Source organism: Staurois parvus, unplaced genomic scaffold, assembly GCF_062004578.1.
Source record: "Staurois parvus isolate SC_StPar_1 unplaced genomic scaffold, SC_StPar_1.0 ptg000182l, whole genome shotgun sequence".
NCBI lineage: Eukaryota > Metazoa > Chordata > Amphibia > Anura > Ranidae > Staurois > Staurois parvus.
The window spans coordinates 2,811,882-2,825,313 of NW_028317978.1; the positions used below are offsets into that span (position 1 = coordinate 2,811,882).

Consider the following 13,432-nt stretch of genomic DNA (forward strand, 5'->3'; position numbering starts at 1 on the left):
ATTGTTTGCGCCTCTTTTCTTTCTTATTGCATGGGCTGCTATGCATATTGTTATGCCACTGGGTGTTGTGCTTGCTTAGCATAGCAGAACATACAGCTGAGGAAGGTATTGAGAGGGAGAGCTTGGGAAGTAAGAAGAGGGTTCTTGCCCAGAAAAGAATCCCTAATACTCTAGGCCACCATTTTCATTTAGAGGAATGCTTAGAATCATTGCACTCAGGATCTTTCTACTAATTGCAGGAAGATATGTAAATTATTTGTATTGCCTTACCTGATCTTATTTTTCCTTCAATAAATACTTCTTAAAATTAGATTTAGTACTCCCTTGAATGTTATTCATATTTATGCTCAACCTTGTTTAACATTCTACATATGGGAAGAAGTGTCCCTTAGTGGTATACTTAAGAAAGAAGGATGCTCTTGAATGCATCAAGAATTTCTCATTACACATTATAGTAGATGCCAGTACAAGATGTTTGTTCTAGGACACATTGACTTTTAGCTGACGATTGTGATTAATCAGTTATCAGCTTTAATTAGGACACAGAATGTGGAATACTGAGGAGAAAATTAATGAAGTACATTTAAACTTAACTCACATGTATCTGTTCATAGAGTGCCTTCCAGATAGTTCAAATAAATGTGTTTAACCATTTGATTTGTATGCATGACCGCTGAGAACTATTGTACAGGATCTCTGTGGTATAATCATGCAGCTCAAAGGTCAAACAAAAATGCAGGAATGATGGTTAATGTCTTATATTATCTTGTCAACAGGTTATAAAAATAAATCTTTTAGCCTCTTATATGTATTATTTATTGCACAGAAATCTCGTTATGGTACTTACGCCATGCTCCTCCGAGCCAAATTGAAGGCAGGTACAGAAGATTTGGAAGCTTTTGAGAACAGTTTATTTGACTCAGCAGAAAATGATGAGGATGGACTAAAAAAATCCCGCTCCAGCCCCTCGCTAAACCTCGACCCACCTGTTTCAGCCACCAAAGCTAAGTGTCACACGTCTTCACGAGGCAGCTCCAGAGCGACACACAGCAACACCAGGCAAAAGTCTTGAGCTGCCTGCCTCTTCAGATCTTGGTGAAAGAAATGTTTGAGGCCCCTTCTTCCTCTATAGCTGGTATGTTGGGTTCTAAGCTGGTACCAATAAGTATTGCATGATTTAATACTTTCTGCTGGTACATATTGTGACAGGCTAAAACCTCAGAGTTTTTGAAAGGAGCAGTGGGATTCCTATAATGGATGACAAGCAGCACAGTCACTACAAACACTGCCTATGTGTAAGAGTCAACATGAATTGTGCAAGAAGAGAGAACTGCATGTGAGTGAAAGCTTTTCAAAATGTTTTTTTTTTCTCTGTCTAGAAAACAATTTTAAATCTTTTGTTTTATATGTAAGCCATTCAAATCCAGCGGGACCATATTTTTTAAATTTTATTAATGGGAACCAAAAACAAACAAATTCTAAGTTTCCTTGCATACCGAAGTGGAGTTTACTATTAAAAAGTACAGCACATAAACTTTGCTACAATCAAATATTTTTTATGGTGACAATGAAGAGATGAAAGCCTCCCGTTCTAAACTTACAAGGGCCATGTACAGCATTTCTATTCTTGTTTTGTATGTGATCCGGCTGCACTAGCCATGGAAAGGAGAGAACAGTTTGCAGTGACGGAACTTGACAAAAAAAACACGGGGATTCTCCTGAGGGCTTTGGCAAAATGGCTTCCCCAATTCAGGATGGTGCCATTTCTTAATTGGTTTCCTCCATTTTTGTGACATATTTTTGCACTTTTACTACTTTACTGAATTCAAGATTGTCATGCTGATATTTTGTAGTATTAATGCTCTTTTTGAGGTCTGAAAGTTATTTGCTTTCATGCTAAAAAAAAAAAAAAACAAAAACAAAAAAAAAATTGAATGTCAATTGTCATTAAAACTGTAAATGGAGGTTTACACTTTAAGGAAATAGACAACGGCGCAACATTGTCTGCATGGGTCAGAAATGTAGTGACTCTTCAGCATGGGCACTGGATCCAGCCAATCGTATCTTGTGTCTGGCTCCTGAATACCAGCAAGAATTACCAGCAAACCAGTGTATCAGTCTTTGGAAGGATGTTATTACTTAAGACACTGGAAGCAGAGGTCAGAATTTGTGACAGATCTGTCATCAGACAGGCTTCCACCCAAAACAGATATTTAGGTTTTGTTAAGTATTTAAAGTATTTCTAACTGAATTTTTTTAGATAAAGTGGATAGAGAGGGATTAGACCCCCTGTCAGATTTTTCTTGCTGTCTGTTTAGGGAGATTCACCCTCTTTATTTGTCTACCTTTTTCTCATTCCATTCAGTAATAGAGGATAAATTGTCCTATGGGGACACTAGTTCCAGCGACGCTGGTGACAACTAGGAATTCCCTCACTTTAGAAAAATTTCCTTTCACTTCCTAGGTTGGATATGGAACAGAAGGTGAAGGGAATTATCAACAATTGGACACAGATAGTTAAAAAAAAAACCTGACAGGGACTATAACCCTCTTACTCTATCCAAAAAAAAAACAACAACAAAGTTTTGCTTTTAGTTCTACTAGGGCTTCTTATTTATCTGAAGGAAGATTTCTCTGTTTGAGTTCTCTGGAAAAATACACCTGTAGCAGCAGTTATAAGGAGATTCTTTTTTAGTGTTAGATTTAAATTTTTTTGCTCAAAAAAAGTACAACAGGAGGAGTGGAAACACCCTGCAGGAGGAAGGGAGGAACTCCAAAATACCCAGAAACTGCTGGAGTCCCAAAGAGATATAGAAAGCCAGAAGATGAATAGTTCCTTAGAATCTACTTTTATTGAAGGGTCACTTTTTAGAGGACCTCTCTTTCACATAATTTTATAACTTGCAGCTGAAAACATATGCCAACCATTAAAGCCATACTATAGTGCAGGCGATCAGAGGGGTATACAAATATTAAAGAACTGTTTTGTGCCAGATTCAATGAGAAACTTGCATTTCAGTTTGGTTACTTAGCAATTTATCTTAGTAGCACAACAGCTATCAGTACCACTCTTACTTTGAATTTAGTTTTGTTGTACTGAAACCAAGACCAGCTAGAGTTATGGGATTTAATATCTGATTTGTGATGTGTCCTATCTCAATGATAATTTATCCTACAAGAATAACCTCATTGTATCACAGTGCACATGTGACATAGAATTTGCTTAACCTTGAATAATAATTGATTGTACACAAAAATTACTAACACCAGCTATCCCAAAACCTCTAAATATGGCAAGGCCTATTTATTGATATGGGTTGTCTCAACCTTTAGATTATGAAGCAGATTACACCTGGGCTGGGCATAAAAATAGCAAGAAAATGCAGATAGGGTGTGTCCATCCTTATGGTCCCTTCTCAATGCCAAATAACAGGATTGCCATCCAGTCTGCTCACAAATATTATTGTGTAAATCAGGTGAAGTTTGATTAAATTCTTAACTATGGACAGTTGCTGCTGCTGCTATCATTGTGGCCTGTTAGTGAGGCTTAATGATCAGTTCTTCTACAGCAGTGTTTCTCAACTCCAGTCCTCATGGACCCCCAACAGGTCATGTTTTCAGGATTTCCATTATTTTGCACAGGTGATTTGATCAGTTTCACTGCCTTAGTAATTACCACAGCTATTTCATCTGAGGGAAATCCTGAAAACATGACCTGTTGGGGGTCCATGAGGACTGGAGTTGAGAAACACTGTTCTACAGGCAGAAAGCTTTAAATTTTGACTTTTAAGATCATTATTTGGCAACCCATACTGTTGTGTTTGTTTTGTCACCCAGTATTTTAGGACATGTTGTGGGACCTTAAGCTAAACATAAACAGATGGCTACAACACATGCTGTAATTGTATGGGTTAAAAACAGTTGGATTGGATAATTCTATTAGATGTTATGGAACTGTAGACTTACCGATGTTTGGTGGAAAATTAGGGTTTGACCTCAGTCATGAGCACTTTAAAAACTAGGTTTGCAAAAGGGATTTTCAAGTCATAGCATGCTCATGTTGGGTAAATTGCAATTCTGTTCCTGTAATTACTATATTTACCCCAAACATGTTTAAATTAAACAAAGCTGATTACCCAATATAGATACTTGTGGTTGGTTCCCAGTATCTTAGTCTTTTGAGAGACAGCACAGTTCAGTTGTTTATGCTATGAAGAAGCAGTGTAACCACACAGGTTATGGTGAGCCCTCCACTGAACCAGTACAAAGCACAGTAGAGCCCTCCTAATACTGAAAGAACCAGCCTGTTCCACTGATCCAGTGACAGAAAGATGGCTCCATTCATTATCCTAAAATGGGAAAAATTACCCCTTGTTTTTGGATAGAAATGAGTAGTGCAGATATGTTCTGTAAAAAGAAGGCCTACTGTGCTTGGCTATTGGAGGAAGTCTACAACTTTGAAAAAAGGAAAGAAGATACATGCAAGTCAGCTGCATCTCACTTCTGTCCCTTAGCCCAGACCAAACTTTCACACTTGGAATCCAGTGCTTTCTACTTTTAAATTTAGCATAGTTTATAGTCTTATATTTTACACATTATATGTATTTACATGGTAGATGCAAACTGATTTTGTATTTCAACACATTTTATTATGGAGAACAATGTTTTTTTAACATGAAAACATTCATCTCCACTCACAAATAATTAATCTTTCCTGTATAACAAATATTGCATGTTCAGGATAGATTCGCCTCTTTGTCTCCTTTTATCCAGACATCAAAGTAAATACTCTAATCTTCCACAGTACAAACTGCTCATTAACAGGAGAGATTTCCTAAGAGCTAGAAACCCTGAGAGAACTGTGCCACTCATTCATTAGCAGCTGCTCAGCAGCTTATAAACACACTTTTCTCATAAGCATTTTTCCCCCTCTCAGTATATATGACTATCGTGGCTAACATCAAAAGGTGTTTGTAACAGAAATATGTTCCCAAGCAAGGCATCACAAACAAATGCTATCAATGGCAATTAATTCTGTAAATGGAATGTATATCATGTACGTTATATCATTTTTAAACTGTGTTTACCGAAGAGCTATGATTGTGACACAGAGCTGTGGCTATTTATAATGCCTTTTGCAGCTGCAAGAGGATGCATCACGTAGGGTAATTTGTAGACAAGCAATCATCTCTCAGTTATTGTAAACAATCATATATGAACATTTCTGATTATGTACAAATATCTATAAGAATATGTAAGGTTATTGGAACATAATACCCTAATCATGTTCCTTGAAAGGAACTCCTACAGCAAGGCAATGCTATACCTAGTGCATTTACAGATTCTTTTTTTTTTTCTTTTGTGTATAAGATGGTTTTACATTCATGGTAAAAAGCTCATGAGGACACAGGGCAATATAAATTGAGGGATTATTTTATAGTTTTTTGATCACATGAATTTAAATCACACAAGTCATATTTATTGAAGTGCCTGCTATTGATAATAATTTATATGTGGTTAATAATCCATACATGATAGCTATTCATAAATTTTATCAAATCCAAGCTAGTAGGTTAATCACGTCTTGAAAGGTGATATTTAGCTAAAGAATCCATTACAGACTTTGCATTATATTTACCATTGAACTGTTCATTAGCCTTGATTGTAATTTTCTTTCTTTTTTGTGTTGTCATTTCTTTTTTTCTCTTGATCACAACATGTACATTGAGTGGAAGGATGAATTCAGTTCAAGTGAAATTAATTACAGCTTTAAAAAAAATGTCTATAGCCTGTTTCTAGCCTAACTGAAATGCAGGAAATAGTTTTAAAATCAGGAAATTATAAATATATCCAATTAACAACTTTTACCATTCTTTCTTCCTATTTATTCCTTGACCTGATGCTCTCAACAGATTAGTGTTTGCTCATCCCTTCTGCTACATTATTATCCTTTCTTTTTTTCTTTTCTTTTCTCCTCTTTCTGCTTTTAAAACAGAAGTTGTAACTCTGTAGTGGCCATTTCAAGCACTGACTACATCTAAAATGGCTAATACAAACAAAAAAACAATTGGATTTCTTCATTTGCTGTGAAGAATACTGTTACAATCATGAGGATACAACAACAATACTTAGCGCAGAAGCACAAGAGCAATGTTTATTTCATTAGGAGAAACAGAGAGTTCTTATTGGCTCCATGCAATGACTCTTTCTCTGGATTCTTAGAAGGATTTAAACACTATACATTCCCTTTAAGTAAAGGCTGTAAATAAAATAATAAAAAAATTTTAAGACCTCATGCACACTGAACATAATAAAAACGCCAGTAGCGTCAGCTGTAGAATGCCACATTAAAAATGTGAGTTTTTTCACCTTTTTTTAGTGTTTTTGCATTACTGTTTTTCAGAGTTTGCAAAATTATACTCCCACAAAATCTTGAGGCTCAAACACGCTCACAAATGCCGGATAGCTGTGTTTTTAAGCATTTTGCAGCTTTAGAGCGTTTTTACAGCTGAAAAACTCCTCTTCAAACGCAGTAGTTCTGGGGGGGTTTCCAGTCTGAAAACGCCTCTGCCAAAAACCCCGGATAAAAGCATATGCGTGCATAGACACATATAACATGCTGGGGAGTTTACTGGCTGTAGAAAAAAAATGCCTGACGCCCAAAACAGCAGCTGTAAAAATGTCCAGTGTGCATGAGGCCTAAAAGTTGCACAGTGTGTTTTTCTAGCAAATGCGCCTCATGTAATTTTCTTTAATGTACAAAAAAACAAAACACCAAATAGTCTCACAGTTTTATATTTACATTTGAAACACTGCATACGTTATAAACATATTTTGATCTAGTTAAAAATCTGAATTAGATGCAGAAAATAATTCTGTTTCCAATCTGCTCTGAAATGTATTATACAGTGCCTTGAAAAAGTATTCATACACCTTGAAATTTTCCATATTTTGTCATATTACAACCAAAATTGTAAATGTATTTAATTGGGATTTTATGTGATAGACCAACACAAAGTGGCACATAATTGTGAAGTGGAAGGAAAATGATAAATGGTTTTCAAAATGTTTTACAAATCTGTGAAAAGTGTGGCGTGCATTTGTATTCAGCCCCCTTGCGTCAATACTTTGTAGAACCACCTTTGGCTGCAATTACAGCTGCAAGTCTTTTTGGGTATGTCTGTACCAGTTTTACACATCTAGAGAGTGAAATTGTTTCCCATTCTTCTTTGCAAAATAGGTCAAGCTCTGTCCGATTGGATGGAGAATGTCTGTGAACAGCAATTTTCAAGTCTTGCCACAGATTCTCAATTGGATTTAGGTCTGGACTTTGACTAGGCCATTCTAACACATGAATGTGCTTTGATCTAAACCATTCCATTGTAGCTCTGGCTGTATGTTTAGGGTCGTTGTCCTGCTGAACAGTGAACCTCCACTACAGTCTCAAGTCTTTTGCAGACTCTAACAGGTTTTTTTCTAAGATTGCCCTGTATTTGTCTCCCTACAACATGATGCTGCCACCACGTTTCACGGTGGGGATGGTATGTTCAGTGTTAGTTTTCCACCACACTTGCTTTTAGGCCAAAAAGATCAATTTTGGTCTCATCTGACTAGAGCACCTTCTTCCACATGTTTGCTGTGTCCCCCGCATGGCTTCTTGCAAACTGCAAATGGGACTTCCTATGGCTGTCTTTCAACAATGGCTTTCTTCTTTCCATTCTTCCATAAAGGCCAGATTTGTGGAGTGCACGACTAATAGTTGTCCTGTGGACAGATTCTCTCACCTAAGCTGTGGATCTCTGCCGCTCCTCCAGAGTTACCATGGGCCTCTTGGCTGCTTCTCAGATTAATGCTCTCCTTGCCCGGCCTGTCAGTTTAGGTGGATGGCCGTGTTACATAGTTAGTTAGTCTGGCTGAAAAAGAAAGACAAAAAGTCCATCCAGTTCAACCATTAAAAAAAAAAAAAAATTTATAAACTTATACCCACAGTTGATCCAAAGGAAGGCAAAAACCCCCAGCAAAGCATGATCAAATTTGCTCCTGCAGGGAACAAAAATTCCTTCCTGATCCCCTGAGAGGCAATCGGATATTCCCTGGCTCAACTTTACCTATAAATGTTAGTATCCAGTTATATTCTGTGTATCTAAGAAACAATCCAGGCCTTTTTTAAAGCAATCCACTGAGCTGGCCAGAACCAACTTTTGAGGGAGTCTATTCCACATTTTCCCAGCTCTCACTGTGAAGAAACCTTTCTGTGTTTGGAGATTAAATTTCTTTTCCTTCAGACGTAAATGATGACCTCAGAGTGAATAGCTCTACACCGAGTTCACTATATGAACCACTGATGTATTTATACATGTTGATCTTATCTCCCCTTAATCTCCTCTTCTCAAGAGAGAATAAATTCAGTTCCTCTAATCTTTCCTCATAGCTGAGCTCCTCCATGCCTCATAACTGTTTAGTTGACCTGTACTTTCTCCAGTGAATTGGAGCCCAAAACCGAACTGCCTATTCCAGATGAGGTCTTACTAATGATTTGTACTGGGGTAAAATTATATCTCTCTCTGGAGTCTATACCTCTTTTAATACAAGAGAGAATTTTGCTTTAGAAACCATTGATTCCCCCAGTTGTACCCCCCCCCCCTAGTATGTATGATGCATGCATATTCTTAGTCCCCAAGTGCATAACTTTACATTTATCAACATTAAACCTCATTTTCCACATAGTTGCCCAATTAAACAGTGCATTGAGGTCAACTTGTAAGTTGAAGACATCCTGTAAGGACGTTATTCCACTACATAGCTTGGTGTCATCTGCAAAGACTGAAATGGGATTTTTAATCTCAGACCCTATATCGTTTAGAAATATATTAAAAAGTAAGGGTCCCAACACTGAACCTTGGGGTACACCACTGATGACCCTAGATCATCCAGAGTATGAATCATTAACTACTACTCTGTGAATACAATCTTTTAGCCAGTTTTCTATCCATTTACATACGGATTTTTCCAAGCCCGTAGACTTTACCTTACACATTAGCCGTGTGTGGGGAACTCTGTCAAACACTTTTGCACAATCCAAGTATACCACGTCCACTGCCACCCCTCTGTCCAAGGTTTTACTCACCTCCTCATAAAAAGAAATCAGATTTGTTTGACAACTTCTCTCTTTCATAAATCCATGCTGTTTCTTGCTTAAAATATTTTTTTCCAGCAAGAACTCATCAATTGTTTTTTTTATTAAACTCTCCAGTATCTTCCCAACTATAGATGATAAACTAACAGGTCTATAATTACTTGGTAAAGATTTTGACCCCTTTTTAAATACTGGCACCACATTGGCCTTACGCCAATCCAGTGGTACTATGCCAGTCATTAAAGAGTCCCTAAAAATTAGAAACAATGGCTTTGAAATGAGAGAGCTCATTTCTTTAAGGACCCTTGGGTGTATGCCATCCAGTCCAGGTGATTTATTCACCTTTATTCTGTCTAAATATTTTTGGATCATATCAATTGTGAGCCAATGTGGATCATCTGGGGCTGTGTCAATGCCATGCCCATTATGGACTAGAGCTCCCCCATGCTCCTTTGTATACACGGAGCTGAAGAAGGTATTTAATAAATTTGCTTTCTCTTTGTCCCCAGTCACCCACTCTAGATTATTTTGTAAAGGGCCAACATGCTTGGACCGAACCTTTTTACTATTAATATATTTGAAGAATTTTTTGGGATTGGTCCTGATATCTTTTACAGTCCGTCATTCGGTTTCAATTTTTGCGGCCTTTATTTCCTTTTTGCATATTCTGTTATATTCTTTGTAATAATTAAACGATAAAAATGTTCCTTCATTTTTATATTTGATAAAAGCTCTTTTCTTATTATCCATAGCTTTTTTAACTTTGGCCGTAAGCCACATAGGTTTGATTTTTAGCCTTTTAAACTTGTTGCCCATGGGAATATATTTTGCAGTGTGTTCACATACAGTCTTTCTGAAGAACTCCCATTTCTGTGTTGTGTTCATTGATGCCAATATTCCCTCCCAGTCTAAGTCTTGCAGAGCAGCTCTCAGCCTTGGAAAATTAGCTCTCTTAAAATTGAGTGTTTTTATTTTTCCCATATGTGCTCGCTGTTTACAGCTAACAATACAATTGCAAGAAAAAGTATGTGAACCCCTTGGGATTACGTGGAGTTTTGCATGAATTGGGCATAAAATGTGCTCTGAACGTCATCTAAGTCACAACAATAGAAGAACACAGTCTGCTGAACATAATACTACACAAACATTAGATGTTGCCATGGTTTAATTGCACATAACATGTAAACATTCACAGTGCAGGGAGGAAAAAGTATGTGAACCTTTGGACTTAATAACTGGTTGACCCTCCTTTGGCAGCAATAATCTCAACCAAACGTTTCCTGTAGTTGCAGATCAGACCTGCACAACGATCTGGAGTAATTTTGGACCACTCCTCTTCACAAAACTGTTTCAGTGTAGCAATACTCTTGGGATGTCTGGTGTGAATCGCTCTCTTAAGGTCATGCCACAGCATTTCAATCAGGTTGGGGTCAGGACTCTGACTGGGCCACTCCAGAAGGCGTATTCTGTGCTGTTGCAGCCATTGTTTTGTTGAATTACTTGTATGCTTTAGGTCATTGTCCTGTTGCATCACCCATCCTCTGCGGAGCTTCAGTTGGCAGACAGATGGTCGTACGTTTTCCTGCAAAATGTCTTGATAAACTCTGGAATTCATTTTCCCATCAATGACAACAATCTGTCCAGGCCCTGAGGCAGCAAAGCAGCCCCAAACCATGATGCTCCCTCCGCCATGTTTTACAGTGGGGATGAGGTTTTGATGTTGGTGTGCTGTGCCTTTTTTTCTCCACACATAGTGTTGTGTGTTCTTCCCAAACAACTCAATCTTGGTTTCTTCTGTCCACAGTATATTTTGCCAGTAGTGCTGTGGAACATCCAGGTGCTCTTTTGCAAACTTCAAACGTGCTGCAATATTCTTTTTGGACAGCAATGGCTTCCTCCGTGGTGTCCTCCCATGTACTCCATTCTTGTTTAATGTTTTCCTTATTGTAGATGTGTCAACAAAAATGTTAGCATGTGCCAGAGATTTCTGTAGGTCTTTAGCTGACACTCTGGGATTCTTCTTTACCTCATGCAGCATTCTGCGCTGTGCTGTTGAAGTCATTTTTACAGGACGACCATGCCCAGGGAGAGTAGCAACAGTGCTAAACTTTCTCCATTTGTAGACAGTCTGTCTTACTGTGGACACATGAACATCAAGGCTTTTGGAGATACTTTTGTAACCCTTTCCAGCTTCATGCAAGTCAACAATTCTTGATCGTAGGTCTTCTGAGAGCTCTTTTCTGCGAGGCATGGTTCACATCAGACAGTGCTTCTTGAAACCAGTAAATCCAAAACAGGTGTGTGGTTTTTAAGGGCAGGACAGCTGTCAGCAACACATCCAATATCATCACACTGATTGTAGTCAAGGGTGGCTCACTCCTGGCTCCAATTAGCTCTGGGAGAAGTCATTAAGCTAGGGCCTCACATACTTTTTCCTCCCTGCACTGTGAATGTTTACATGTTATGTGCAATTAAACCATGGCAACATCTAATGTTTGTGTAGTATTATGTTCAGCAGACTGTGTTCTTCTATTGTTGTGACTTAGATGACGTTCAGAGCACATTTTATGCCCAATTCATGCAAAACTCCACGTAATCCCAAGGGGTTCACATACTTTTTCTTGCAACTGTAAATTAAATCATGTTATGTGGTCACTGCTACCCAGATGTTCTTTTATATGGACAGTCGTAATAAGCTCTTCATGGTTTGAGATTACCAGGTCCAGCAGAGCATCATTCCTAATTGGGGCCTCTATGAACTGTACCATAAAATTGTCCTGTAGTAGGTTTAAAAATGTTTGCCCTTTAAATTTTCCTGCAGTACTATTACTCCAGTCATTTCTGGGTAGTTAAAATCCCCCATTATTATTACTGTTCCAACCAGCGAGCCCTTTCAATCTGTGCAAGGAGCTGAGTCTCCACCTCCTCATTAACACTGGGAGGTTTGCAGTTGTGCTATACTCTTTCCATTTTCAGACAATGGATTGAACAGTGCTCCGTGAGATGTTCAAAGCGTAGAATTTTTTTGATAACATAACCTTGCTTTTAACTTCTTAACAGCTTTATCCCTGACCTGGCCGGTGTGTTCCTTAGCCTTCATGATGATGTTTGTTCACTAATGTTCTCTAATAAACCTCTGAGGGCTTCACAGAACAGCTGTATTTATACTGAGATTAAATTACACACAGCTGGACTCTATTTACTAATTAGATGACTTCTGAAGGCAATTGGTTCCACTAGATTTTAGGGGCATCAGAGTTAAGGGGGCTTAATACAAATGCACACCACACTTTTCAGATATTTAATTGTAAAAAAATTTGCAAACCATTTACCATTTTCCTTCCACTATGTGCCACTTTGTGCTGGTCTATCTCATAAAATCCCAATAAAATACATTTATGTTTTTGGTTGTAACATGACAAAATGTTGAAAAATTCAAGGGGTATGAATACTTTTTCAAGGCATTGTAAATTCTATCCATGACCCAAGCTTGGGTTGTTAAGAAATCAGTGTTTTTTGTTTTTTTTTTAGAAAACCTTAGCTCTTTTGGGTGCTATAGCACAGGCAAAACCACATATTCTGGTCAGATTCAATTATTTGGTGGAAAAAAAAAGCATCTTTCACTATTACATTTTTTTGAATGAATATGAGAAATGGTTTTCTGACAAAGCCATGATTAATTAATCTCCAAAACAAGCTTCTAGTTTTGACAAACTGTCCTCAGCCAAATATTTACTCATGTCTTATTAACTTGGAAATGTGTTGCTTGTGTTGAACTTGGTCAAGTAAAGACAAGTTGCTGTATAAAGGCACATGCTCTAAAACAGTATAGAGGTAATGTGAAATATTATATATAATGTTGCCTGTATGCAGTTCAGACAGCTGTACATAGCTGAACCAGTGATTAGAACACTGCTTATTACACCACTGGGAAGCATGGCATCACTGGGGTCGGAAGCGCATTAAACTTCAGTGCTGTGCTACATTTCCAGAGATGGTCTAATGTTGGTTCACTTTACAGAATGTCCACCGTGACTGTTTGTCCCCCTGTATCCACTGTCATGGCAGGCAGAGGCTGTAGATGCAGTGTTCTTAAATAATGGAAGATCACTGGTAGGCATAGCAAAAAAGTGGATAATCATGCTGAATGTTTGGTGAAAATGTTTAAGAGAGACATACTAAGCATTCCACCTGCATTGAGCAAAACTTTCAATAACCTGTGAATGGTTAGTTATTTTGTGGGTGTCTTTTTATTCTGGAGGAAAAAAGTATAGGTAATTTCAGTATCATGTTTGT

The 13,432-nt window shown here is 37.8% G+C and overlaps 1 protein-coding gene across 1 annotated transcript in view; it reads left to right on the plus strand.

The window, feature by feature from the left end:
• The window catches only part of LOC149462225 (PH and SEC7 domain-containing protein 1-like), a 455,877-nt gene extending 450,010 nt beyond the window's left edge, over nt 1-5,867 (plus strand). The window contains exon 16 of the mRNA XM_089677241.1: nt 827-5,867. Within this exon, the coding sequence (XP_089533367.1) occupies nt 827-1,072 (246 nt within the window). The 3' untranslated portion in view covers nt 1,073-5,867. The remainder of the gene's footprint in view (nt 1-826) is intronic.
• Nucleotides 5,868-13,432: the final 7,565 nt, after the last annotated feature.